We start from the raw sequence: 25,156 nt of genomic DNA on the forward strand, positions 1-25,156 counted from the left end.
CGAAGGAAGCAGTTAATTATCAAAGGAGCTGCTTAATTAACAAGGCAGCTGGTTAATTCTTGCGTGGATACAGCTAACAAAGGATCTGGTTAATTACCGAAGGATCTGGTTAATTACCGAAGGAGCTGATTAATTCTTGAGTGGATCCACCTAACAAAGGAAGCAATTAATTGCCAAAGGAGTTGATTAATTACCGAAGGAGCTGGTTAATTACCGAAGGAGCTGGTTAATTACCGCAGGAGCTGATCAATTACCGTAGGATCTGGTTAATTACCAAAGGAGCTGGTTAATTCTTGAGTGGATCCACTTAACAAAGGAGGCGATTAATTACCGCAGGAGCTGATTAATTCCTGAGTGGATCCACCTAACAAAGGAGCTGATTAATTACTGCCAGAGGTGGTTAATTATCAAAGGAGCTGGTTAATTACTGAAGGAGCTGATTAATTCTTGAGTGGATCCGCCTAACAAAGGAGGCGATTAATTACCGAAGGATCTGGTTAATTACTGAAGGAGCTGATCAATTACCAAAGGAGCTGGTTAATTACCGAAGGAGGCAGTTAATTACCGAAGGAGCTAATCAATTACCAAAGGATCTGGTTAATTACCGAAGGAGGCAGTTAATTACCAAAGGAGGCGATTAATTACCGAAGGAGCTGTTCAATCACCCGAGGACCTGTCCAATCACCGAAAGAGCTGCGATTAATTACCGAAGGAAGCGGTCAATTAACGACGGAGGCAGTTAATTACCGAAGGAGGTGATTAATTACCGAAGGAGGCGATTAATTACTGAAGGAGGCAGTTAATTACCGAAGGAGGCGATTAATTACCGAAGGAGCTGCTCAATCACCTGAGGACCTGTTCAATCACCGAAAGAGCTGCGATTAATTACCGAAGGAAGCGGTCAATTAATGACGGAGGCGATTAATTACCAAAGGAGGTGATCAATTACCAAAGGAGGCGATTAATTACCGAAGGAGGCAGTTAATTACCGAAGGAGGCTATTAATTACCGAAGGAGCTGCTCAATCACCCAAGGAGCTGTCCAATCACCGAAAGAGCTGCGATTAATTATCAAAGGAAGAGATCAATTAACGACGGAGGCAGTTAATTACCGAAGGAGGTGATTAATTACTGAAGGAGGCGATTAATTACCGAAGGAGGCAGTTAATTACCGAAGGAGGCGATTAATTACCGAAGGAGCTGTTCAATCACCGAAGGAGCTGTTCAATCACCGAAAGAACTGCTCAAATACCAAAGGAAGAGATCAATTAACCACGGACCCGGTTAATTAACTAATTAGCCCTCCATGCCCCGCCCCCAGGCCCGCTTCCGCCGCCTGCGCCGTTGGGCCCGGCTGCTGGTGCTGCAGAACGGAGCGCTGTGCGATGAGCTGGCTCGCATCGAGAGCAAATGGCTACGAGCCAGAAGCGAGCGCCGCTTCCTCCTCACCCGGCTGCTCCGCCATCGGGCGGCCGCCCTGCAGCCCACCCACAACCCCGCCAGGAGGGCCAGGAGGAGGAGCGAGGGGGGGAGGAAGGGGGACGGGGGAGTCGAGGTGGGTGGGGGACAGGAAGGAGGTTGGCAAGATGGTAGGAGTCAAGATGGACGGCAGCAAGATGGCGGGTGGCAAGATGGACGGAGTCAAGAGGGCGGGTGGCAAGATGGACGGCAACAAGATGGCCGACGCCAAGATGGCCGACTGCAGGATGGCGGGTGGCAAGATGGCCGACACCAAGAGGGCCGACCGCGAGATGGCGGGTGGCAAGATGGCCGGCTGCAAGATGGCCGGCTGCAAGATGGCCGATTGCAAGATGGTGGCTGGCAAGATGGCCGACACCAAGATGGTGGGTGGCAAGATGGGCAGCGGCAAGATGGCCGACTGCAAGATGGTGGCTGGCAAGATGGCCGAGTTCAAGATGGCCGAATCCAAGATGGCAGGTGGCAAGATGGCCGACACCATGATGGCCAAATTCGAGATGGCCGACGTGAAGATGATGGCTGGCAAGATGGCAGGCGGCAAGATGGCCGACACCAAGATGGCCGAATCCAAGATGGCCAACACCAAGATGGTGGCTACCAAGATGGCCAAATCCAAGATGGCGGCTGGCAAGATGACCGACAGCAACATGGCCGACTCCAAGATGGCCGACATGAAGATGGCGGTTGGCAAGATGGCGGCCATCACGGCGGATGGCAAGACAGCCGACACCAAGATGGCCGACACCCAGACGGCGGCCATTTTCAAGATGGCGGCCTGCACACTGGCGGACGCTTTCAAGATGGCGGCCTCCGCTCTGGTGGCCATTTTCAAGATGGCGGCCGCCACGTTGGAACTCAGCGCGATGGCTTGAGGCCAATTAACGCCCGGGAGGAATCAATCAACCGCCCCGTTAACGAACCTTTAATTACCTCCCGCCCCCCCCACCCCGAGCCGCTCGTTAACCCCGCGCCAATTAACCCCGGGGCCGAGCCGCTAACGAACTCCCACATCCAATTAAGGCCGCCGCGCCCCCTTAACGAATCCCTCATTAACCCCCCAAACCCGAGGTCGATGACCCCTGCGAGGTCGATGACCTCCGCCGACCCCGCGGCCGTTAACGAGGCGCTCGTTAGTGGCGCTAACGAGGAGGAGGATAATGAGGATAACGAGGACGATGACGACGACGATGATGACGACGCTGCGTTGTTCCCCTATGGCGACATCTTCCTGCACAGCCCCTGACGGCAATAAAGCAATGGTGGCTACCAAACATGGCTGCTGGGCTACCAAATATGGCTGCTAGGCTACCAAACACAATGGTGGCTACCAAACATACATGGCCGCTGGGCTACCAAATATGGCCGCCGGGCTACCAAACCCAATGGTGGCTACAAAATATGGCTTCTGGGCTACCAAAACCCAATGGTGGCTACCAAACATGGCTGCTGGGCTACCAAACCCAATGGTGGCTACCAAACATGGCCGCTGGGCTACCAAATATGGCTGCCAGGCCACCAAACCCAATGGTGGCTACCAAACATGGCTGCTGGGCTACCAGATATGGCTGCCAGGCTACCAAACGCAACCGTGGCAACCAAACATGGCTGCTGGGCTACCAAACCCAATGGTGGCTACCAAATATGGCTGCTAGGCTACCAAACCCAATGGTGGCTACCAAACATGGCCGCTGGGCTACCAAATATGGCTGCTAGGCTACCAAACCCAATGGTGGCTACCAAACGTGGCTGCTGGGCTACCAAACGCAATGGTGGCCATAAAACCCCACATCTGCCCCCACTTATGGGGCAGGATCCACACTTATGGGGCAGAGATGCCACTTATGGGTCTGAGACCCACACTTATGGGGCGGGATCCACACTTATGGGGCAGGATCCACAGTTATGGGGCAGAGATCCTCACTTATGGGGCAGGACCCCCACTTATGGGGCAGGATCCACAGTTATGGGTCTGAGACCCACACTTATGGGACAGAATCCACACTTATGGGGCAGGATCCGCACTTATGGGTCTGAGACCCACACTTATGGGGCAGGATCCCCATTTATGGGGCAGAGACCCCACTTATGGGGCAGGATCCACACTTATGGGGCAGGATCCACACTTATGGGGCCGGATCCCCACTTATGGGTCTGAGACCCACACTTATGGGGCAGGATCCACACTTACAGGTCTGAGACCCACACATATGGGGCAGGATCCACATTTATGAGTCTGAGACCCCGACTTATGGGGCAGAATCCACACTTATGGGGCAGGATCCACACTTATGGGGCAGAGGCCCCAGTTATGGGGCAGGATCCCCATTTATGGGTCTGAGACCCACACTTATGGGGCAGGATCCCCATTTATGAGTCTGAGACCCCGACTTATGGGGCAGAATCCACACTTATGGGGCAGGATCCACACTTATGGGGCCGGATCCCCACTTATGGGTCTGAGACCCACACATATGGGGCAGGATCCACATTTATGGGTCTGAGACCCACACTTATGGGGCAGAATCCACACTTATGGGTCTGAGGCCCACACTTATGGGGCGGGATCCACACTTACGGGGCCGGATCCCCACTTATGGGTCTGAGACCCACACATATGGGGCAGGATCCACACTTATGGGTCTGAGACCCACACTTATGGGGCAGAATCCACACTTATGGAGCAGGATCCACACTTACGGGTCAGAGACCCACACTTATGGGGCAGGATCTACACTTATGGGTCAGGATCCACACTTATGGGGCAGAGACCCCACTTATGGGGCAGGATCCACACTTATGGGTCTGAGACCCACACATATGGGGCAGGATCCACATTTATAGGGCAGAGACCCACACTTATGGGGCAGGATCCCCATTTATGGGTCTGAGACCCCCACATATGGGGCAGGATCCACATTTATGGGGCAGAGACCCACACTTATGGGGCAGAATCCACACTTATGGGTCTGAGACCCACACTTATGGGGCAGGATCCACACTTATGGGGCAGGATCCCCCCTTATGGAGTCACTCCGCACTTATGTCACTGAAATACACTTTAATGAGGCAGAGACCCCCACTTATGGGGCAGAGACCACAACTTATGGGGCAGGATCCCCACTTATGGGGCAGAGACCTCCCATTCTGGGTCCCAGCTCCCCCATTTATGGCTTCCTGACCCCCACTTCAGTTTCCCAGCCCCCACTTATGGGTCTTAGACTCCCACTTCCGGTTCCTAGCCACCCATTGATGGATCTGAGACCCTCAGATCCGGTTTCCAGCCCCCACTTCCGGTTCCTAGTCCCCCCACTTCTGGTTCCCAGCCCCTCACTTCCGGTTCCCAGCCACCCACTTCCGGCCCCTAGCCCCCATACCCGGTTCCCAGCCCCCACATCCGGTTCCTAGTCCCCCCCACATCAGCTTCCTAGCCCCCCCCACTTCCGGTTAAAAGGCACACTTCTGGTCCCTAGCCTTCACATCCGGTTCCCAACCCCCCCCCCACTTCTGGTTCCCAGCCCCTCACTTCCGCTTTCCATCCACACATCCGGTCCCTAGATCCCCCCTTCCGGACCCCAGTCCCCACATCCGGTCCCTAGCCCCCCACATCCGGTCCCTAGTACCCAACTTCCGGTCCGTAGCCCCCACATCCGATGCGTAGCCCCCACATCCGGTCCCTAGCCCCCCACTTCTGGTTCCCAGCCCCCTCATTTCTGCTTTCCATCTCCACTTCCGGTCCCTAGCACCCACAGCCGGTCCCTAGCCCCCACTTCCGGCCCCTAGTCCCCACATCCGGTTCCCAGCTCCTACATCCGGTCCCTCGCCCCCCACTTCTGGATCCCAGCCCCTTCACTTCTGCATTCCATCTACACTTCCGGCCCCTAGCCCCAACATCCGGTTCCCAGCCCCCACTTCCGGTTCCCAGCTACCCACTTACGGGTCTGAGACTCCCACATCCACTTTCCATCCACACTTCCGGTCTCTAGCCCCCCACATCCGGTCTCTAGCCCCCACATCCGCTCCCTATAACCCCCGTCCCCCGCACAGTCACGTGCCCTTTCTCCCCCCTTCCGTTTCCCCCCCCTCCTCCCCTTCCTGCCCCCCTTCAGGTTCCCGGATGTTATGGATGACGTCGATGACCCCGGCACAGCGGCGCAGTTCCCGGATGAGGCGCTCGGCCCGCTCCCACTGTTCCGCCTGCAGCGCCACCTGCCGTTGGGGGACCAAACGGACGCCGGAAGACAAAAGGCGGAGCCCCGCCTGCTGCAGCCGCTGCCCAACCGCGCTCAGATCCGACGGCCGGCACAGGAACTAAGGGGGGACGGGGGGGGAATTATGGGATGGTCCCTAGCCCCCATATCCGGTCCCTAGCCCCCCACTTCCGGTCCCTAAGCGCCCACATTCGGTCCCTAGCCGCTCACTTCCGGTCCCTAAGCGCCCACATCCGGTCCCTAGCCGCTCACTTTCGGTCCCTAAGCGCCCACATCCGGTCCCTAGCCGCTCACTTCCGGTCCCTAAGTGCCCACATCCGGTCCCTAGCCGCTCACTTCCGGTCCCTAAGTGCCCACATCCGGTCCCTAAGCGCCCACTTCCGGTCCCTAGCCCACACAACCGCTCCCTCACCCACACATCTGGTCTCTAGCCGCCCTCTTCGGTCCCTAGCCCCCATCTTCCGGTCCCTAGTCTCCCACTTCCGGTCCCTAGCCCACACATCCGGTCCCTAGCCCCGCACTTCCGGTCCCTAGCCGCCCATTTCCCGTCCCTAGCCCACACATCCGGTCCCTTGCCCCCACTTCCGGTCCGTAGCCCCCCGCAACTGGTTCCCAGCCACCACTTCCGGTTCCTAGTCCCCCCACTTCTGGTTCCCAGCCTTTCACTTCTGGTTTCCATCCACACTTCCGGTCCCTGGCCCCCACTTCCGGTTCCCAGCCCCCACTTACGGGTCTGAGACCCCCACATCCGGTAACAACCCCACACTTCCGGTTCTCAGCCCCCACATCCGGTTCCCAGCCCCCACATCCGGTCCCTAGCTCACCACTTCCGGTCCCTAACCCACGCATCCGGTCTCTAGCTCCATTATGGGATGGAGAGCTCCTATAGGGGCACTTATGGGGCAATAATGGGGCTTATGGGGCACTTATGGGGCTTATGGGGGCACTTATGGGGCAGATGAGGGGGGCAGAGGGAGAATTATGGGATGGGGGGGTTCTATAGGGGCACTTATGGGGAGGGGGGTCCTATAGGGGCACTTAGGGGGCACTTATGGGGTTTATAGGGGACTTATAGGGGCACTTATGGGGCTTATGGGGGCACTTATGGGGCAGATGAGGGGGGCAGAGGGAGAATTATGGGATGGGGGGGTCCTATAGGGGCACTTATGGGGCAATAATGGGGCTTATGGGGCAATGGGGTCCTATAGGGTCACTGATGGGATCAGTGGGGTCTTATAGGGCACTTATGGGGCACTGGGGTTCTATAGGGTCATTTATGGGATCAGTGGGCTCCTACAGGGCACTTATGGGGCCATGGGGTCCCAGAGGGAACTTATGGGGCAATGGGGTTCTATAGGGGTTTTTATGGGATCAGTGGAGTCTTATAGGGCAGTTACGGGGCCATGGAGTTCTATAGGGTCATTTATGGGATCAGTGGGGTCCCAGAGGAAACTTATAGTGCAATGGGGTTCTATAGGGTCACTTATGGGATCAGTAGGGTCCTATAGGGCACCTATTGGGCAGTGGGGTTCTATAGGATCACTTATGGGATCAGTGGGGTCCTATAAGGCACTTATGGGGCCGTGGGGGTTCTGTAGGATCACTTATGGGATCAGTGGGGTCCTATAGGGCACTTATGGGGCCATGGGGTTCTATAGGGCATTTATGGGATCAGTGGGGTCCTATAGGGGACTTAAGGGGCAATGGGGTCCTATAGGGGTTTTTATGGGATCAGGAGCTTTTATGGGATCAGTGGGCTCCTATAGGGCACTTATGGGATCAGTGGGGTTCTATAGGATCACTTATGGGATCAGTGGGGTCTTATAGGGGACTTATGGGGCAGTGAAGTCCTATGGGGTCACTTATAGGATCAGTGGGGTCCTATAGGGCACTTATGGGGCCGTGGGGTTCTATAGGGTCATTTATGGGATCAGTAGGGTCTTATAGGGCACTTATGGGGCTCTGGGGTCCTATAGGGTCATTTATGAGATCAGCAGGGTCCTATAGAGTCACTCATGGGGCAATGCGGTCCTATAGGGTCACTTATGGGATCAGTGGGGTCCTATAGGGTCACTGATGGGGCCATGGAGTTCTACAGGGGTTTTTATGGGATCAGGGGCTTTTATGGGATCAGCAGGGCTCCTATAGGGCACTTATGGGGCCGTGGGGTTCTATAGGATCATTTATGGGATCAGTGGGGTCCTATAGGGTCACTGATGGGGCCATGGAATTCAATAGGGGTTTTTATGGGATCAGGAGCTTTTATGGGATCAGTGGGCTCCTATAGGGCACTTATGGGATCAGTGGGGTTCTATAGGATCACTTATGGGATCAGTGGGGTCTTATAGGGGACTTATGGGGCAGTGAAGTCCTATGGGGTCACTTATAGAATCAGTGGGGTCCTATAGGGCACTTATGGGGCCATGGGTTTCTATAGGGTCATTTATGGGATCAGTGGGGTCCTAGAGGAAACTTATGGGGCACTGGGGTTCTATAGGGGTTTTTATGGGATCAGGGCCTTTTATGGGATCAGTGGGCTCCTATAGGGCACTTATGGGGCCGTGGGGTTCTATAGGATCATTTATGGGATCAGTGGGGTCCTATAGGGTCACTGATGGGGCCATGGAATTCAATAGGGGTTTTTATGGGATCAGGAGCTTTTATGGGATTAGCAGGGTCCTATAGGGCACTTATGGGGCCGTGGGGTTCTATAGGGCATTTATGGGATCAGTGGGGTCCTATAGGGGACTTAAGGGACAATGGGGTCCTATAGGGGTTTTTATGGGATCAGGAGCTTTTATGGGATCAGTGGGCTCCTATAGGGCACTTATGGGGCCATGGGGTTCTATAGGGTCACTTATGGGATCAGTGGGGTCCTATAGGGTCACTGATGGGGCCATGGAATTCTACAGGGGTTTTTATGGGATCAGGGGCTTTTATGGGATCAGCAGGGCTCCTATAGGGCACTTATGGGGCCGTGGGGTTCTATAGGGCATTTATGGGATCAGTGGGGTCCTATAGGGGACTTAAGGGACAATGGGGTCCTATAGGGGTTTTTATGGGATCAGGAGCTTTTATGGGATCAGTGGGCTCCTATAGGGCACTTATGGGATCAGTGGGGTTCTATAGGATCACTTATGGGATCAGTGGGGTCTTATAGGGGACTTAGGGGGCAGTGAAGTCCTATGGGGTCACTTATAGAATCAGTGGGGTCCTATAGGGCACTTATGGGGCCATGGGTTTCTATAGGGTCATTTATGGGATCAGTGGGGTCCTAGAGGAAACTTATGGGGCACTGGGGTTCTACAGGGGTTTTTATGGGATCAGGGCCTTTTATGGGATCAGTGGGCTCCTATAGGGCACTTATGGGGCCGTGGGGTTCTATAGGATCACTTATGGGATCAGTGGGGTCCTATAGGGTCACTGATGGGGCCATGGAATTCAATAGGGGTTTTTATGGGATCAGGAGCTTTTATGGGATTAGCAGGGTCCTATAGGGCAGTTATGGGGCCATGGGGGTTCTATAGGATCACTTATGGGATCAGTGGGCTCCTATAGGGCACTTATGGGGCCATGGGGTTCTATAGGGCACTTATGGGATCAGTGGGGTCCTATAGGGGACTTAAGGGGCAATGGGGTCCTATAGGGGTTTTTATGGGATCAGGAGCTTTTATGGGATCAGTGGGCTCCTATAGGGCACTTATGGGGCCATGGGGTTCTATAGGGTCACTGATGGGATCAGTGGGGTCCTATAGGGGACTTAAGGGGCAGTGGGGTTCTATAGGGGTTTTTATGGGATCAGGAGCTTTTATGGGATCAGTGGGCTCCTATAGGGCACTTATGGGATCAGTGGGGTTCTATAGGATCACTTATGGGATCAGTGGGGTCTTATAGGGGACTTATGGGGCAGTGAAGTCCTATGGGGTCACTTATAGAATCAGTGGGGTCCTATAGGGCACTTATGGGGCCATGGGTTTCTATAGGGTCATTTATGGGATCAGCAGGGTCCTATAGAGTCACTCATGGGGCAATGCGGTCCTATAGGGTCACTTATGGGATCAGTGGGGTCCTATAGGGTCACTGATGGGGCCATGGAGTTCTACAGGGGTTTTTATGGGATCAGGGGCTTTTATGGGATCAGCAGGGCTCCTATAGGGCACTTATGGGGCCGTGGGGTTCTATAGGATCACTTATGGGATCAGTGGGGTCCTATAGGGTCACTGATGGGGCCATGGAATTCAATAGGGGTTTTTATGGGATCAGGAACTTTTATGGGATTAGCAGGCTCCTATAGGGCACTTATGGGGCCATGGGGTTCTATAGGATCACTTATGGGATCAGTGGGCTCCTATAGGGCACTTATGGGGCCATGGGGTTCTATAGGGCATTTATGGGATCAGTGGGGTCCTATAGGGGACTTAAGGGGCAATGGGGTCCTATAGGGTCACTGATGGGGCCATGGGGTTCTATAGGGGCATTTATGGGATCAGTGGGGTCCTATAGGGGATTTATTGGGCAATGGTGTCCTATAGGGTCACTGATGGGGCCATGGGGTTCTATAGGGTCACTGATGGGATCAGTGGGGTCTTATAGGGGATTAACGGGGCAATGGGGTTCTATAGGGGTTTTTATGGGATCAGGGGCTTTTATGGGATCAGTGGGCTCCTATAGGGCACTTATAGAGGAATTGGGGTCCTATAGGGTCACTTATGGGATCAGTGGGGTCCTATAGGGCAGTTATGGGGCCATGGGGTTCTATAGGGGCTTTTATGGGATCAGTGGGCTCCTATAGGGCACTTATGGGATCAGTGGGGTCCTATAGGACCACTGATGGGGCCATGGAATTCAATAGGGGTTTTTATGGGATCAGGAGCTTTTATGGGATTAGCAGGGTCCTATAGGGCACTTATGGGATCAGTGGGGTTCTATAGGGTCACTGATGGGATCAGTGGGGTCGTTTATAGGGTCAGACCTGCAGCTCCTGCCCCCCGTTTCCATCCTTTGGCTGCGGATCCAGGCTGACGTCTTCGGCCCCGGCTTCGATGGCGACTTTTAGGGCCGTTTCCAAATCTATGGGGTTTTGGGGGTCCCCGCTATGGGGCGCAGCGCGGATCAAACCCCGCTCCCGAAACGCAGCGCCAGGAACCTCCGACACAGCGGCCCTAAAAGGGGGGGTGGGAGTTGGGGGGCAGCTGGGGGTCTGGGGGGCTTTATGGGGTTTATGGGGTCTCTATAGGGCTCTATGGGGTCTATGGGGTCTCTATGGGGCTCTATGGGGCACTATGAGGTTTCTATGGGGTCTCTATGGGGTCTATGGGGTCTCTATGGGCTCTATGGGGTCTCTATGGGGCTCTATGGGTCTCTATGGGATCTATGGGTCTCTATGGGGTCTATGGGGTCTATGGGTCTCTATGGGTCTCTATGGGGTCTCTATGGGGTCTATGGGGTCTCTATGGGATCTATGGGTCTCTATGGGGTCTCTATGGGTCTCTATGGGGTCTCTATGGGGTCTATGGGGTCTCTATGGGATCTATGGGTCTCTATGGGGTCTCTATGGGTTTCTATGGGTCTCTATGGGTCTCTATGGGGTCTCTATGGGGTCTCTATGGGCTCTATGGGGTCTCTATGGGATCTATGGGGGCTCTATGGGTCTCTATGGGGCTCTATGGGGTCTCTATGGGGTCTATGGGGTTTCTATGGGTTTCTATGGGGTCTATGGGTCTCTATGGGGTCTCTATGGGTCTCTATGGGCTCTATGGGGTCTCTGGGTTTCTATGGGGTCTATAGGATCTCTATGGGTCTCTATGGGTCTCTATGGGGTCTCTATGGGATCTATGGGGTCTATGGGTCTCTATAGGATCGCTATGGGTTCTATGGGGTCTATGGGATCTATGGGGTCTATAGGATCTCTATGGGTCCCTATGGGGCTCTATGGGGCCCGATGGGTCTCTATGGGATCTATGGGATCTCTATGGGGTCTGTGGGGTTTCTATGGGATCTATGGGGCTCAATGGGTCTCTGTGGGGCTCTATGGGTCTCTATGGGATCTATGGGTCTCTATGGGTCTGTATGGAATCTATGGGATCTCTATGGGTCTCTATGGGATCACGATGGGATCTATGGGGTCTATGGGCTCTATGGGGTCTCTATGGGATCTATGGGGTCTATAGGATCTCTATGGGGCTCTATGGGATCCCTTTGAGATCTATGGGGATCTATGGGGTCTATGGGGTCTATGGGGTCTCTATGGGATCTACGGGGTCTGTATGGAACTCTATGGGGTCACTATGGGGTCTATGGGTCTCTATAGGATCGCTATGGGATCTATGGGGTCTATGGGGTCTCTATGGGGCCTATGGGCTCTATGGGGTCCCTCTGGGGCTCTATGGGTCTCTATGGGGCTCTATGGGGCTCTATGGGATTTCTATAAGGCTCTATGGGATCTATGGGGCTCTATGGGTCTCTATGGGGTCTATGGGGTCTCTATGGGGCTCTATGGGGTCTATGGGGTCTATGGCTCTCTATAGGATCTCTATGGCATCTATGGGGTCTATGGGGTCTCTATGGGGTCTATGGGCTCTATGGGGTCTCTATGGGGCTCTATGGGGTCTCTATGGGATCTATGGGGTCTATGGGTCTCTATAGGATCGCTATGGGATCTATGGGGTCTATAGGATCTCTATGGGTCTCTATGGGGATTATGGAGATCTATGGGTCTCTATGGGTCTCTATGGGGTCTATGGGGTCTGTATGGGATCTATGGGTCGGCTATGGGGCGGCTATGGGGCCAGCCCTACCCGTCCCGTGCCAGCAGCCCCTTTATGCTGCCATCCTCTGCCTTCCTCCCGTCGCTGACGATGATGATGGTGGAGCCGCCGGGACCCCGAGCCGCCAGCAGCCGCTGCGACCCCAAAGCTTTGCCCTATAGGGAGACATGGGGGGCAGCCCCATAAGTTGGGGGGCTGACACGGCCCCATAGATTTCCCCTATTGGGGATCTGTGGGGTTATGGGGCTGCCCCATAAGTTGGGGGCTCACACGGCCCCATAGATTTCCCCTATAAGGGACCTATGGGGTTATGGGGCAGCCCCATAAGTTGGGCGGCTCACACGGCCCCATAGATTTCCCCTATTGGGGATCTGTGGGGTTATGGGGCTGCCCCATAAGTTGGGGGCTCACACGGCCCCATAGATTTCCCCTATAAGGGACCTATGGGGTTATGGGGCAGCCCCATAAGTTGGGGGGCTCACACGGCCCCATAGATTTCCCCTATTGGGGATCTGTGGGGTTATGGGGCTGCCCCATAAGTTGGGGGCTCACACGGCCCCATAGATTTCCCCTATTGGGGATCTGTGGGGTTATAGGGCTGCCCCATAAGTTGGGGGCTCACACGGCCCCATAGATTTCCCCTATAGGGAGACATGGGGGGCAGCCCCATAAGTTGGGGGACTGACACGGCCCCATAGATTTCCCCTATTGGGGATCTGTGGGGTTACGGGCCAGCCCCATAAGTTGTGGGGCTCACACTGCCCCATAGATTTCCCCTATAGGGGATCTATGGGGTTACAGGGCTGCCCCATAAGTTGTGGGGCTCACACTGCCCCATAGATTTCCCCTATTGGGGATCTATGGGGTGATGGGGCTGCCCCATAAGTTGTGGGGCTGACACGTGGCCCTATAAGGGGAATCTATGGGGCTGCCCCATAAGTTGAGGGCCTCTCACTGCCCCATAGATTTCCCCTATTGGGGATCTGTGGGGTTATAGGGCTGCCCCATAAGTTGGGGGCTCACACGGCCCCATAGATTTCCCCTATAGGGAGACATGGGGGGCAGCCCCATAAGTTGGGGGGCTCACACTGCCCCATAGATTTGCCTATAGGGGATCTAAGGGGTGATGGGGCCGCCCCATAAGTTGTGGGGCTCACACTGCCCCATAGATTTCCCCTATTGGGGATCTATGGGGTTATGGGGCCGCCCCGTAAGTTGTGGGGCTGACACGTGACCCTACAGGGAGAAGCTATGGGGCGGCCCCATAAGTTGTGGGGCTCACACTGCCCCATAGATTTCCCCTATTGGGGATCTATGGGGTGATGGGGCTGCCCCATAAGTTGTGGGGCTCACACTGCCCCATAGATTTTCCCTATTGGGGGTCTATGGGGTTACGGGCCGCCCCATAAGTTGTGGGGCTGACACGTGGCCTTATAAGGGGAATCTATGGGGCTGCCCCATAAGTTGGGGGCTCACACTGCCCCATAGATTTCCCCTATTGGGGGTCTGTGGGGTTATAGGGCCACCCCATAAGTTGGGGAGCTCACACCGCCCCATAGATTTCCCCTATTGGGGATCTATGGGGTGATGGGGCTGCCCCATAAGTTGTGGGGCTGACACATGACCCTATAGGGGGAAGCTATGGGGCAGCCCCATAAGTTGTGGGGCTCACATGTGAGCCTATAAGGGAAATCTATGGGGCTGCCCCATAAGTTGTGGGGCTCACATGTGACCCTATAAGGGAAATCTATGGGGCTGCCCCATAACTTGTGGGGCTGACGTGTCCCTATAGGGGGAATCTATGGGGCAGCCCCACAAGTTGTGGGGCTCACAAGTGTCCCTATATGGGAAATCTATGGGGCAGCCCCATAAGTTGTGGGGCTCACATGTGAGCCTATATGGGAAATCTATGGGGCTGCCCCATAAGTTATGGGGCCCACACGCGTCCCTATAGGGAAAATCTATGGGGCTGCCCCATAAGTTGTGGGGCTCACACACCCACAATGACCCTATAGGGGGGAATCTGCCCCATAACCCCACAGAACCCCCCATAGGAGAAACCTATGGGGCTGCCCCATAAGTTATGGGGCTGACGTGTCCCTATAGAGGGGAATCTATGGGGCAGCCCCATAAGTTATGGGGCCCACATGCGTCCCTATAGGGGGAATCTATGGGGCCGCCCCATAAGTTGTGGGGCTCACATTTGAGCCTATAGTGGGAATCTATGGGGCTGCCCCATAAGTTGTGGGGCCCACACGCGTCCCTATAGGGGGAATCTATGGGGCCGCTCCAAAAGTTATGGGGCCCACACACGTCCCTATAGGGGGAATCTATGGGGCAGCCCCATAAGTTGTGGGGCTCACATGTGACCCTATAAGGGAAATCTATGGGGCTGCCCCATAGGTTGTGGGGCTCACACACCCACAATGCCCCTATAGGGGGGAATCTGCCCCATAACCCCACAGAACCCCCCATAGGAGAAACCTATGGGGCCGCCCCATAAGTTGTGGGGCTGACATGTCCCTATAAGGGGAATCTATGGGGCAGCCCCACAAGTTGTGGGGCTCACATGTGACCCTAAGAAGAATCCACCCCATAACCCCACAGAACCCCCTATAGGAGAAACCTATGGGGCCGCCCCATAAGTTATGGGGCTGACGTGTCCCTATAGGGGGAATCTATGGGGCTGCCCCATAAGTTATGGGGCTGACGTGTCCCTATAGGGGGAATCTATGGGGCTGCCCCATAAGTTATGGGGCTGACGTGTCCCTATAGAGGGGAATCTATGGGGCAGCCCCATAAGCTGTGGGGCTCACATTTGAGCATGTAGTGGGAATCTATGGGGCTGCCCCATAAGTTGTGGGGCTGATGTGTCCCTATAGGGGGAATCTATGGGGCAGCCCCATAAGTTGTGGGGCTCACACACCCACAATGCCCCTATAGGGGGGAATCTGCCCCATAACCCCACAGAACCCCCCATAGGAGAAACCTATGGGGCCGCCCCATAAGTTATGGGGCTGACGTGTCCCTATAGAGGGGAATCTATGGGGCAGCCCCATAAGTTGTGGGGCTCACATTTGAGCCTATAGTGGGAATCTATGGGGCTGCCCCATAAGTTGTGGGGCTCACATTTGAGCCTATAGTGGGAATCTATGGGGCTGCCCCATAAGTTGTGGGGCCCACACAGCCACACGTGACCCTATAGGGGGAATCTATGGGGCAGCCCCATAAGTTATGGGGCCCACATGCGTCCCTATAGGGGGAATCTATGGGGCAGCCCCATAAGTTATGGGGCCCACATGTGTCCCTATAGGGGGAATCTATGGGGCAGCCCCCCAAGTTGTGGGGCTCACATGTGACCCTAAGAGGAATCCACCCCATAACCCCACAGAACCCCCTATAGGAGAAACCTATGGGGCCGCCCCATAAGTTATGGGGCTGACGTGTCCCTATAGAGGGGAATCTATGGGGCAGCCCCATAAGTTGTGGGGCGGGGCCGTCTCTCACCGCAGCGCTGATGGCGGCCATGACGGAGGCCTTGGGGACGTTGTGGGCCCGGCACTGCGACACCGCCTGCGCCAGCGCCGCGTTGTGCGACGGGTCGGCGCCGCCGCCTGGGGGCAGAGAGGTCAGGGGTCAGGGGTCAAGAGGTCAAGGGTCAGGGGTCATGGGGTCATGGGTCAATGGGTCAGGGGTCAGGGACTGGGGCACCGCCTGCGCCAGGGCTGCGTTGTGCGACGGGTCGGCGCCGCCACCTGCAGGGAGAGGGGGGTCAGGGGTCAAGAGGTCAAGGGTCAGGGGTCATGAGTTCAGGGGTCAGGGGTCATGGGATCAGGGACTGGGACACCGCTTGCGCCAGGGCTGTGTTGTGCGACGGGTCGGCGCCGCCTGGGGGGAGAGGGGGTCATGGGGTCAAGAGGTCAAAGGTCAGGGGTCATGAGGTCAGGGGTCAAGGGGTCATGGGGTCAGGGACTGGGACACCGCTTGTGCCAGGGCTGCGTTGTGCGAAGGGTCGGCGCCGCCGCCTGGGGGGAGAGGGGGTCAGGGGTCATGGGGTCGGGGGTCAAGGGTCAAGGGGTCAAGGGTCAGGGGTCTTGGGGTTTGGATGTGGGGGGCTTTATGGGGTTATGGGGTTATTGGGTCGGGGGTTATGGGGTTTGGGGTTATGGGGTAGGGGGCTTTATGGGGTCAGGGGTTATGGGGTCAGGGTTTATGCGGTCAGGGGTTATGGGATTGGAGGTTATGGGGTCAGGGGTTATGGGATTGGAGGTTATGGGGTCAGGGGTTATGGGGTCAGGGGTTATGGGGTCAGGGGTTATGGGATTGGAGGTTATGGGGTCAGGGGTTATGGGGTGGGGGGTTATGGGGTCATTATGGTGTCGTTATGGGGCTATGGGGTCGTTACGGGGATGTTATGGGGTTATGGGGTGGGGGGTTATGGGGTCGTTATGGGGCTATAGGGTCGCTATGGGGTCGTTATGGGGCTATGGGGTCGTGATGGGGTCAAGGGTAAGGGGTCAAGGGGTCAGGGGTCAAGGGGTTGTGGGGTCAGGGACTGGGGCACCACCTGCGCCAGCGCAGCGTTGTGCGACGGGTCGGCGCCGCCGCCTGGGGGCAGAGAGGGGTCAGGGGTCATGGGGTCAAAGGTCAGGGGTCATAGGGTCAGGGGTCAAGGGTCAGGGGTCTTGGGGTTTGGGTGTGGGGGGCTTTATGGGGTCAGGGGTTATGGGGTCAGGGTTTATGGGGTCAGGGGCTATGGGATTGGAGGTTATGGGGTCAGGGGTTATGGGATTGGAGGTTATGGGATTGGAGGTTATGGGATTGGAGGTTATGGGGTCAGGGGTTATGGGGTCATTATGGGGTCGTTATGGGGTTATGGGGTCGTTATGGGGTCTTTATGGGGCTATGGGGTCGTTACGGGGGTGTTATGGGGTTATGGGGTGGGGGGTTATGGGGTTATGGGGTCGTTATGGGGCTATAGGGTCGCTATGGGGTCGTTATGGGGCTATGGGGTCGTGATGGGGTCAAGGGTAAGGGGTCAAGGGGTCAGGGGTCAAGGGGTCAGGGGTCAGGGACTGGGACACCGCTTGTGCCAGGGCTGCGTTGTGCGACGGGTCGGCGCCGCCGCCTGCAGGGAGAGGGGGGTCAGGGGTCAGGAGGTCAAGGGTCAGGGGTCATGGGGTCAAGGGGTCAAGGGTCATGGGGTCGTTAATGGGGTTATGGGGTCGGGGGGTGTGGGATCAGGGGTTATGGGGTTGTTATGGGGTTATGGGGTCGTTATGGGGTCCTTAATGGGGTTATGGGGTCAGGGGTTATGGGGCGGTTTATGGGGTCAGGGGTTATGGGATTGTTATGGGGTCGTTATGGGGTTATGGGGTGGGGGGTTATGGGGTTATAGGGCGGGTTATGGGGTCGGGGGTTATGGGGTTATGGGGTGAGGGGTTATGGGGCGTTATGGGGTCGTTATGGGGTTATGGGGTCGTTATGGGGCTATGGGGTCGTTATGGGGTTTTTATGGGGCTATGGGGTGGGGGGTTAATGGGGTTATGGGGTCCTTATGGGGTTATAGGGTCGTTGTGGAGTTATGGGGTCGTTATGGGGTTATGGGGTTATGGGATCGTTATGGGGTCATTATGGGGTTACGGGGTCGTTATGGGGCTATGGGGTCGTTATGGGGGTGTTATGGGGTTATGGGGTCAGGGGTTAATGGGGTTATGGGGTCGTTATGGGGTTATAGGGTCGTTGTGGGGTTATGGGGTCGTTATGGGGTTTATGGGGTCGTTATGGGGTCGTTATGGGGTCGTTATGGGGTTGTTATGGGGTCAGCGGTTATGGGGTCGTTATGGGGTTATGGAGTCATTATGGGGTCATTATGGGGTCGTTATGGGGTTGTTATGAGGTCAGCGGTTATGGGGTCGTTATGGGGTCATTATGGGGTTATGGGGTCAGGCACTGCGACACCGCCTGCGCCAGCGCCGCGTTGTGTGACGGGTCGTCGCTGCCTCCTGCGGGCAGAGAGGGGTCAGGGGTCAAGAGGTCAAAGGTCAGAGGTCATGGGGTCAGGGGTCAAGGGGTCAGGGGCTATGGCTTGGAGGTTATGGGGTCAGGGGTTATGGGGCGGGTTATGGGGTTGGAGCTTATGTGGTCAGGGGTTATGGGGTCGGGGGTTATGGGGTCAGGGGTTATGGGGTCAGGGGTTATGGGGCGGGTTATGGGGCCAGGGGTTATGGGGTCGTTATGTGGTCGTTATGGGGTTATGGGATCAGGGCCCGCAGCCTGGCGCAGAGGCTCTGGATGAGCTGTGAGTCCCTATGGGTCCCCATGTGTCCCTATGGCCCTATACGGCCCTATATGGCCCTCTATGGCCCCCTACTGGTCCCTATGGCCCTATACGGCCCTCTATGGCCCCCTAATGGTCCCTACGGCCCTATATGGCCCACTCACTGATGATGGTGGCCCACAGCCTCCCACTGGATGAGCTGTGAGTCCCTATGGGTCCCCATGTGTCCCCATGTCTCCCTATGGGTCCCCATGTGTCCCTATGGCCCTATATGGCCCTTTATGGCCCCATACAGCCCTATATGGCCCCCTAGAGGTCCGTACGGCCCTATACAGCCCACTCACTGATGACGGCGGCCCGCAGCCTGGCGCAGAGGCGCTGGATGAGCTGTGAGTCCCTATGGGTCCCCATGTCTCCCTATGGGTCCCCATGTGTCCCAATGGCCCTATATGGCCCTATATGGCCCCCTACGGGTCCGTATGGCCCTATACGGCCCACTCACTGATGATGGCGGCCCTACTGGATGAGCAGTGGGTCCCTATGGGTCCCCATGTCTCCCTCTGGGTCCCCATGTGTCCCCATGTCTCCCTATGGGTCCCCATGTGTCCCAATGGCCCTATACGGCCCTATATGGCCCCCTACAGGTCCGTACGGCCCTATACGGCCCACTCACTGATGACGGCGGCCCTACTGGATGAGCAGTGGGTCCCTATGGGTCCCCATGTCTCCCTATGGGTCCCCATGTGTCCCTATGGCCCTATATGGCCCTTTATGGCCCCATACAGCCCTATATGCCCCCTACTGGTCCCTACGACCCTATAGGGCCCACTTCCTGGTCCCGGTGGCCCATAGAGGTACTGGCTGAGCTGTGAGTCCCTATGGGTCTCCCTATGGGTCTCCCTATGGGTCTCTATGGGTCCCTATGGCCCTATATGGCCCTATATGGCCCTATATGGCCCCCTACGGGTCCGTACGGCCCTATACGGCCCACTCACTGATGACGGCGGCCCTACTGGATGAGCAGTGGGTCCCTATGGGTCCCCATGTCTCCCTCTGGGTCCCCATGTGTCCCAATGGCCCTATATGGCCCTATATGGCCCCCTACAGGTCCGTACGGCCCTATACGGCCCACTCACTGATGACGGCGGCCCTACTGGATGAGCAGTGGGTCCCTATGGGTCCCCATGTCTCCCTATGGGTCCCCATGTGTCCCTATGGCCCTATATGGCCCTTTATGGCCCCATACAGCCCTATATGCCCCCTACTGGTCCCTACGACCCTATAGGGCCCACTTCCTGGTCCCGGTGGCCCATAGAGGTACTGGCTGAGCTGTGAGTCCCTATGGGTCTCCCTATGGGTCTCCCTATGGGTCTCTATGGGTCCCTATGGCCCTATATGGCCCTATATGGCCCTATATGGCCCCCTACGGGTCCGTACGGCCCTATACGGCCCACTCACTGATGACGGCGGCCCTACTGGATGAGCAGTGGGTCCCTATGGGTCCCCATGTCTCCCTCTGGGTCCCCATGTGTCCCCATGTCTCCCTCTGGGTCCCCATGTGTCCCAATGGCCCTATATGGCCCTATATGGCCCCCTACAGGTCCGTACGGCCCTATACGGCCCACTCACTGATGACGGCGGCCCTACTGGATGAGCAGTGGGTCCCTATGGGTCCCCATGTCTCCCTATGGGTCCCCATGTGTCCCTATGGCCCTATATGGCCCTTTATGGCCCCATACAGCCCTATATGCCCCCTACTGGTCCCTACGACCCTATAGGGCCCACTTCCTGGTCCCGGTGGCCCATAGAGGTACTGGCTGAGCTGTGAGTCCCTATGGGTCTCCCTATGGGTCTCCCTATGGGTCTCTATGGGTCCCTATGGCCCTATATGGCCCCCTACGGGTCCGTACGGCCCTATACGGCCCACTCACTGATGACGGCGGCGCGCAGCCTGGCGCAGAGGCGCTGGATGAGCTGCGCCCTCTGCCCGTCCCGCTGGCCTTTGACGTGCCGGACTTTGGACCAGCGGTTGTGGCCGGCGTTGTTGGGCGACCCGAGGTGTAGGAAGCGGCCCTGGGCCACCAAACGGCACCAACGGGCAACCGTCATGGCTGCCGGAGGGGCCATGGGGGCCCTATGGGGAGATGGGAGGGGAGGTGTGGGGGGCACGTATGGGACTGTATGGACCGGTGTATAGGGCTGCGTGTCCACGTATCCCCATCTGGGGCCACGCAACCCCAAATGGTCCCATATATCCCTATAGGGTCCCATATAAACCTATATGGACCCACAGAACCCCATACGGTCCCATATATCCCCAAATGGACCCACACAACCTTATATGGCCCCACACAACCCCATATGGCCCCACACAACCCCATATGGACCCACACAACCCCGTATGGTCCCACACAACCCCATATGGACCCATATAACCCCAGATGGACCCACACAACCCCATATGGCCCCATATATCCCTATATGGCCCCATATAACCCCAGATGGACCCACACAACCCTGTATGGTCCCATATAACCCCATATGGACCCACACAACCCCATATGGCCCCATAGAACCCCATATGGACCCATATAGCCTCATATGGACCCACACAACCCCATATGGACCCACACAACCCCATACGGTCCCACATAACCGCATATGGACCCACACATCCCCATATGAACCCCATATAACCCCATATGGTCCCATAGAACCCCATATGGACCCACACAACCCCATATGGCCCCATAGAACCCCATATGGACCCATATAGCCTCATATAGACCCACACAACCCCATATGGACCCACACAACCCCATACGGTCCCACATAACCGCATATGGACCCACACATCCCCATATGAACCCCATATAACCCCATCTGGTCCCATAGAACCCCATACGGACCCCACATCCCCATCTGGTCCCATATAACCCTATATGGTCCCACACAACCCCATATGGACCCACACATCCCCATATGGACCCACACAACCCCATATGAACCCATATAACCCTATATGGTCCCACACAACCCCATATGGTCCCATAGAACCCCATATGGACCCACACATCCCCATATGGTCCCATAGAACCCCATGTGGACCTACAAAACCCCATATGGACCCACACAACCCCATATGGACCCACACAATCCCATATGGTCCCATAGAACCCCCATATGGACCCACACAACCCCATATGGTCCCATATAACCCTATATGGTCCCATAGAACCCCATATGGACCCACACAATCCCATATGGACCCACACAACCCCATATGGACCCACACAACCCCATATGGTCCCATAGAACCCCATATGGACCCCCACAACCCCATATGGACCCCAACATGTCCCCAAATCCCCAAACCGGCCCCATATCCCCCCATGTCGGTCCCATACAGTCCTATATGACCCCACATGGACCCCCCCCCCCCCCCGCCTCCCCAAATATCCTCCCAAAATCCCATAACGCCCCCCTCCCCCCCCCCAAATCCTTAGAGGATCCCATAGGTCCCCGAATCCCCAAACGCTCCCGAAATCAAAAAGACACCGAAATCCCCTCCAAATCCCCCAAATTCCCCCCAAAAAAACCCAAAGTTCCCCCCAAACCCCCCAAAATCCCCTAAAAACCCCGAAAACCCCCTAAAAAACCCCGAAATCCCTCGAAATCCCCCAAATCCCTGAAAATCCCCCAAATCCCCCCAACATCCCCCAAATCCCCCCCAAAAAACCCCAAATCCCCCAAATCCCCGCAAAACACCCCAAAATCCCCGCAAAAAAACCCTAAAATACCCCAAAATCCCTCAAAATCCCCCAAATCCCCCCAAAACACCCCAAAATCCCCCCCAAAACCCCAAATCCCCCCCCAAAACCCCAAATCCCCCCAAAACACCCCAAATCCCCCCCAAAAAACTCCAAATCCCCCCAAAACCCCGAAAAACCCCCAAAATCCCCCCCAAAATCCCTCAAAATCCCTCAAAATTCCCCAAGTCCTCAAAATCCCCCCCCAAAACCCCAAATCCCCCGCAAAACACCCCAAAATCCCCCCCAAAACCCCAAATCCCCCCCAAATCCCCCCCAAATCCTGAAAAAAAACAAAATCCCCCCAAAATGCCCCCAAACCCCCCCAAGACCCCCAAAATCCTCCCCTAAAAACCCCCAAAATCCCCCCAAAGAAACCCCAAATCCCACAAAACCCCCCCAAAACCCCCAAATCCCCCCAAAACACCCCAAAATCCCCCCCAAAAAACTCCAAATCCCCCCAAAACCCCGAAAAACTCCCCAAATCCCCCCCAAAATCCCTCAAAATCCCCCAAATCCCCCCCAAATCCCAAAAATCCCCAAAATCCCCCCCCAAAACCCCAAATCCCCCCAAAAAAACCCCAAATCCCCCCCAAAACACCCCAAAATCCCCCCCAAAACCCCAAATCCCCCCCAAAACACCCCAAAATCCTCCCAAAATGCCCCCAACCCCCCCCAAAACCCTCAAATCCTCCCCAAAAAACCCCCAAAATCCCCCCAAAGAAACCCCAAATCCCACAAAACCCCCCCAAAACCCCCAAATCCCCCCAAAACACCCCAAAATCCTCCCCAAAAAACTCCAAATCCCCACAAAACCTCGAAAAACTCCCCAAATCCCCCCCAAAATCCCCCAAAATGCCCAAAATCCCCCCCAAATTCCCTCAAAATCCCCCAAATCCCCCAAATCCCCCCCAAAACACCCCAAAATCCCCCCCAAAACCCCAAATCCCCCCAAAACACCCCAAATCCCCCCCCAAAAAACTCCAAATCCCCCAAAAACCCCGAAAAACCCCCCAAATCCCCCCCAAAATCGCTCAAAATCCCCCAAATCCCCCCCAAATCTCCAAAATCCCCCCAAAGACCCCCAAAATCTCCCAAATCCCCCCAAAAATCCCTCAAAACCCCCCCCAAAACCCCAAATCCCCCCCAAATCCTCCCCAAAATCCCTCAAAATCCCCCAAATCCCCCCCAAAATCCCAAATCCCCCCCAAAACCCCAAATCCCCCCCAAAAAACTCCAAATCCCCCCCAAAACCCCGAAATCCCCCCCAAATCCTCCCCAAAATCCCTCAAAATCCCCCAAATCCCCCCCAAATCCCAAAAATCCCCAAAGACCCCCCAAATCCCCCAAATCCCTCCCAAAACACCCCAAAATCCCAAAAATCCCCCAAATCCCCCCCAAAACACCCCAAAATCCCCCCCAAAACCGCAAATCCCCCCCAAATCCTCCCCAAAATCCCTCAAAATCCCCCAAATCCCCCCTAAAATCCCAAAAATCCCCAAAATCCCCCCCCAAAACCCCAAATCCCCCCCAAAACACCCCAAAATCTCCCCCCAAATCCCCGAAAACCCCCCCAAATCCTCCCCAAAATCCCTCAAAATCCCCCAAATCCCCCCAAAACACCCCAAAATCCCCCCCAAAAACCCCCAATCCCCCCCCAAACCCCAAATCCCCCCCAAAACCCCAAATCCCCCCCAAATCCCCCCAAAACCCTGAAAAAAAACTCAAAATCTCCCCAAACCCCCCCAAGACCCCCATAATCCCCCCTAAAAACCCCCAAAAGCCCCCTAAAACCCCCCCAAATCCCCCAAAATCCCCCCAAAACACCCCAAAATCCCCCTAAAAACCCCAGAAACCCCAAAAACCCCCCAAAATCCCCCCCAAAATCCGCCCCTCCCCCACCCCCCCATTGCCTCCATTACCGCCCGCCGCAAAGGATTGTGGGAACCCGAAGCGGAAGCTGCGCCGCTGTGACGTCACCAGAGCTCGCCACGCCTATTTCCGGCTTTCACCAACCCCCCCTCCGTCGCGCTTTCCCGCCCATCTTCCGGCGCACACCTGACGTCACTTCCGGTTGGGGGGTGAAATCCCCCAAAAGCCCTTTTTTAACCCCAAAATAAAAGCCGGACGACCGCAAAGCATCAAAGCAGCGGCCGGGGAAACGGACGGAGGGCCCAAAATGTCCTTTTTTGGCCCCAAAAATCTCGCGGAAATCCCAAAACGTCCCTTCGGAGCCCGTAGAGACCCCAAAATGTTCTTTTACGGACCCAAAAATGGGGATTCTTCGCCCAAACTCAGTGGCGGGGGGGGGGGGCGGGCGTCTCTATGGGTCTCTATGGGGATCTATGGGTCACTGAGGGGCTCTATGGGGTGTTTATGGGGTATCTATGGGGTCTGTGGGGTCTCTGTGGGTCTGTATGGGCTTCTATGGGGCTCTATAGGGCATTATGGGTCTCTATGGGATCCCTATGGGTCTCTATGGGTCTCTATGGGGTCTCTATGGGGTGTCTATGGGGCTCTATGGGGTCTCTATGGGGTCTCTATGGGGTCGCTTTGGGATCTATAGGGCTCTATGGGGCTCTATGGGGCTCTATGGGGCACTATGGGGTCTCTA

The 25,156-nt window shown here is 56.1% G+C and overlaps 3 protein-coding genes across 5 annotated transcripts; 2 read left to right on the forward strand and 1 right to left on the reverse strand.

Annotated features, from left to right (window-relative positions):
• Window positions 1-1,599: 1,599 nt before the first annotated feature.
• On the forward strand, window positions 1,600-2,493 carry LOC149913226 (uncharacterized). The gene has a single exon (XM_090130295.1). It carries the CDS (start codon window positions 1,601-1,603, stop codon window positions 2,348-2,350), a length of 750 nt encoding a protein of 249 aa, XP_089986421.1. The 5' UTR covers window position 1,600; the 3' UTR covers window positions 2,351-2,493.
• Window positions 2,494-2,731: 238 nt separating this feature from the next.
• Window positions 2,732-4,528, forward strand: LOC149913227 (uncharacterized). Its single transcript, XM_090130326.1, has 3 exons — window positions 2,732-3,630; window positions 4,091-4,246; window positions 4,367-4,528. Exons 1-3 carry the CDS (start codon window positions 2,902-2,904, stop codon window positions 4,526-4,528), a joined length of 1,047 nt encoding a protein of 348 aa, XP_089986452.1. The 5' UTR covers window positions 2,732-2,901.
• On the reverse strand, window positions 4,517-24,514 carry TACO1 (translational activator of cytochrome c oxidase I). 3 transcript variants are annotated; one of them, XM_090130293.1, is made up of 6 exons: window positions 24,465-24,514; window positions 20,665-20,867; window positions 15,961-16,067; window positions 12,484-12,608; window positions 10,659-10,848; window positions 4,517-5,786 (listed from the first exon to the last, which is right to left on the reverse strand). In XM_090130293.1, exons 2-6 carry the CDS (start codon window positions 20,858-20,860, stop codon window positions 5,523-5,525), a joined length of 882 nt encoding a protein of 293 aa, XP_089986419.1. In that variant the 5' UTR covers window positions 20,861-20,867; window positions 24,465-24,514; the 3' UTR covers window positions 4,517-5,522. The 3 variants fall into 3 exon arrangements, with proteins under 3 accessions (XP_089986419.1, XP_089986418.1, XP_089986420.1); XM_090130292.1 differs by lacking the exon at window positions 24,465-24,514 and having other exon boundaries at window positions 20,665-22,159; XM_090130294.1 differs by lacking the exons at window positions 10,659-10,848; window positions 15,961-16,067; window positions 24,465-24,514 and having other exon boundaries at window positions 20,665-22,166.
• Window positions 24,515-25,156: the final 642 nt, after the last annotated feature.

The sequence above is a fragment of the Phasianus colchicus genome, chromosome 40 (assembly GCF_987193195.1).
Source record: "Phasianus colchicus chromosome 40, bPhaCol1.hap1.1, whole genome shotgun sequence".
Classification (NCBI taxonomy): Eukaryota; Metazoa; Chordata; class Aves; order Galliformes; family Phasianidae; genus Phasianus; species Phasianus colchicus.

Excerpts from the sequence above, each read along its gene's own strand:
- LOC149913226 (XM_090130295.1), top strand. The coding sequence starts at position 1,601 with ATGGACGGCAGCAAGATGGCGGGTGGCAAGATGGACGGAGTCAAGAGG.
- LOC149913227 (XM_090130326.1), top strand. The coding sequence starts at position 2,902 with ATGGTGGCTACCAAACATGGCTGCTGGGCTACCAAACCCAATGGTGGC. Across the intron at positions 3,631-4,090 it reads CGGATCCCCACTTATGGGTC|ATATGGGGCAGGATCCACAC; the intron begins TGAGACCCACAC and ends TGAGACCCACAC. Across the intron at positions 4,247-4,366 it reads CCACACTTATGGGGCAGAGA|GACCCCCACATATGGGGCAG; the intron begins CCCCACTTATGG and ends TTATGGGTCTGA.
- TACO1 (XM_090130292.1), bottom strand. The coding sequence starts at position 21,004 with ATGGGACCCTATAGGGATATATGGGACCATTTGGGGTTGCGTGGCCCC. Across the intron at positions 16,068-20,664 it reads GCTGCGCGCCGCCGTCATCA|GCGGCGGCGCCGACCCGTCG; the intron begins GTGAGTGGGCCG and ends CTCTGCCCCCAG. Across the intron at positions 12,609-15,960 it reads TGGCCGCCATCAGCGCTGCG|GGCAAAGCTTTGGGGTCGCA; the intron begins GTGAGAGACGGC and ends GTCTCCCTATAG.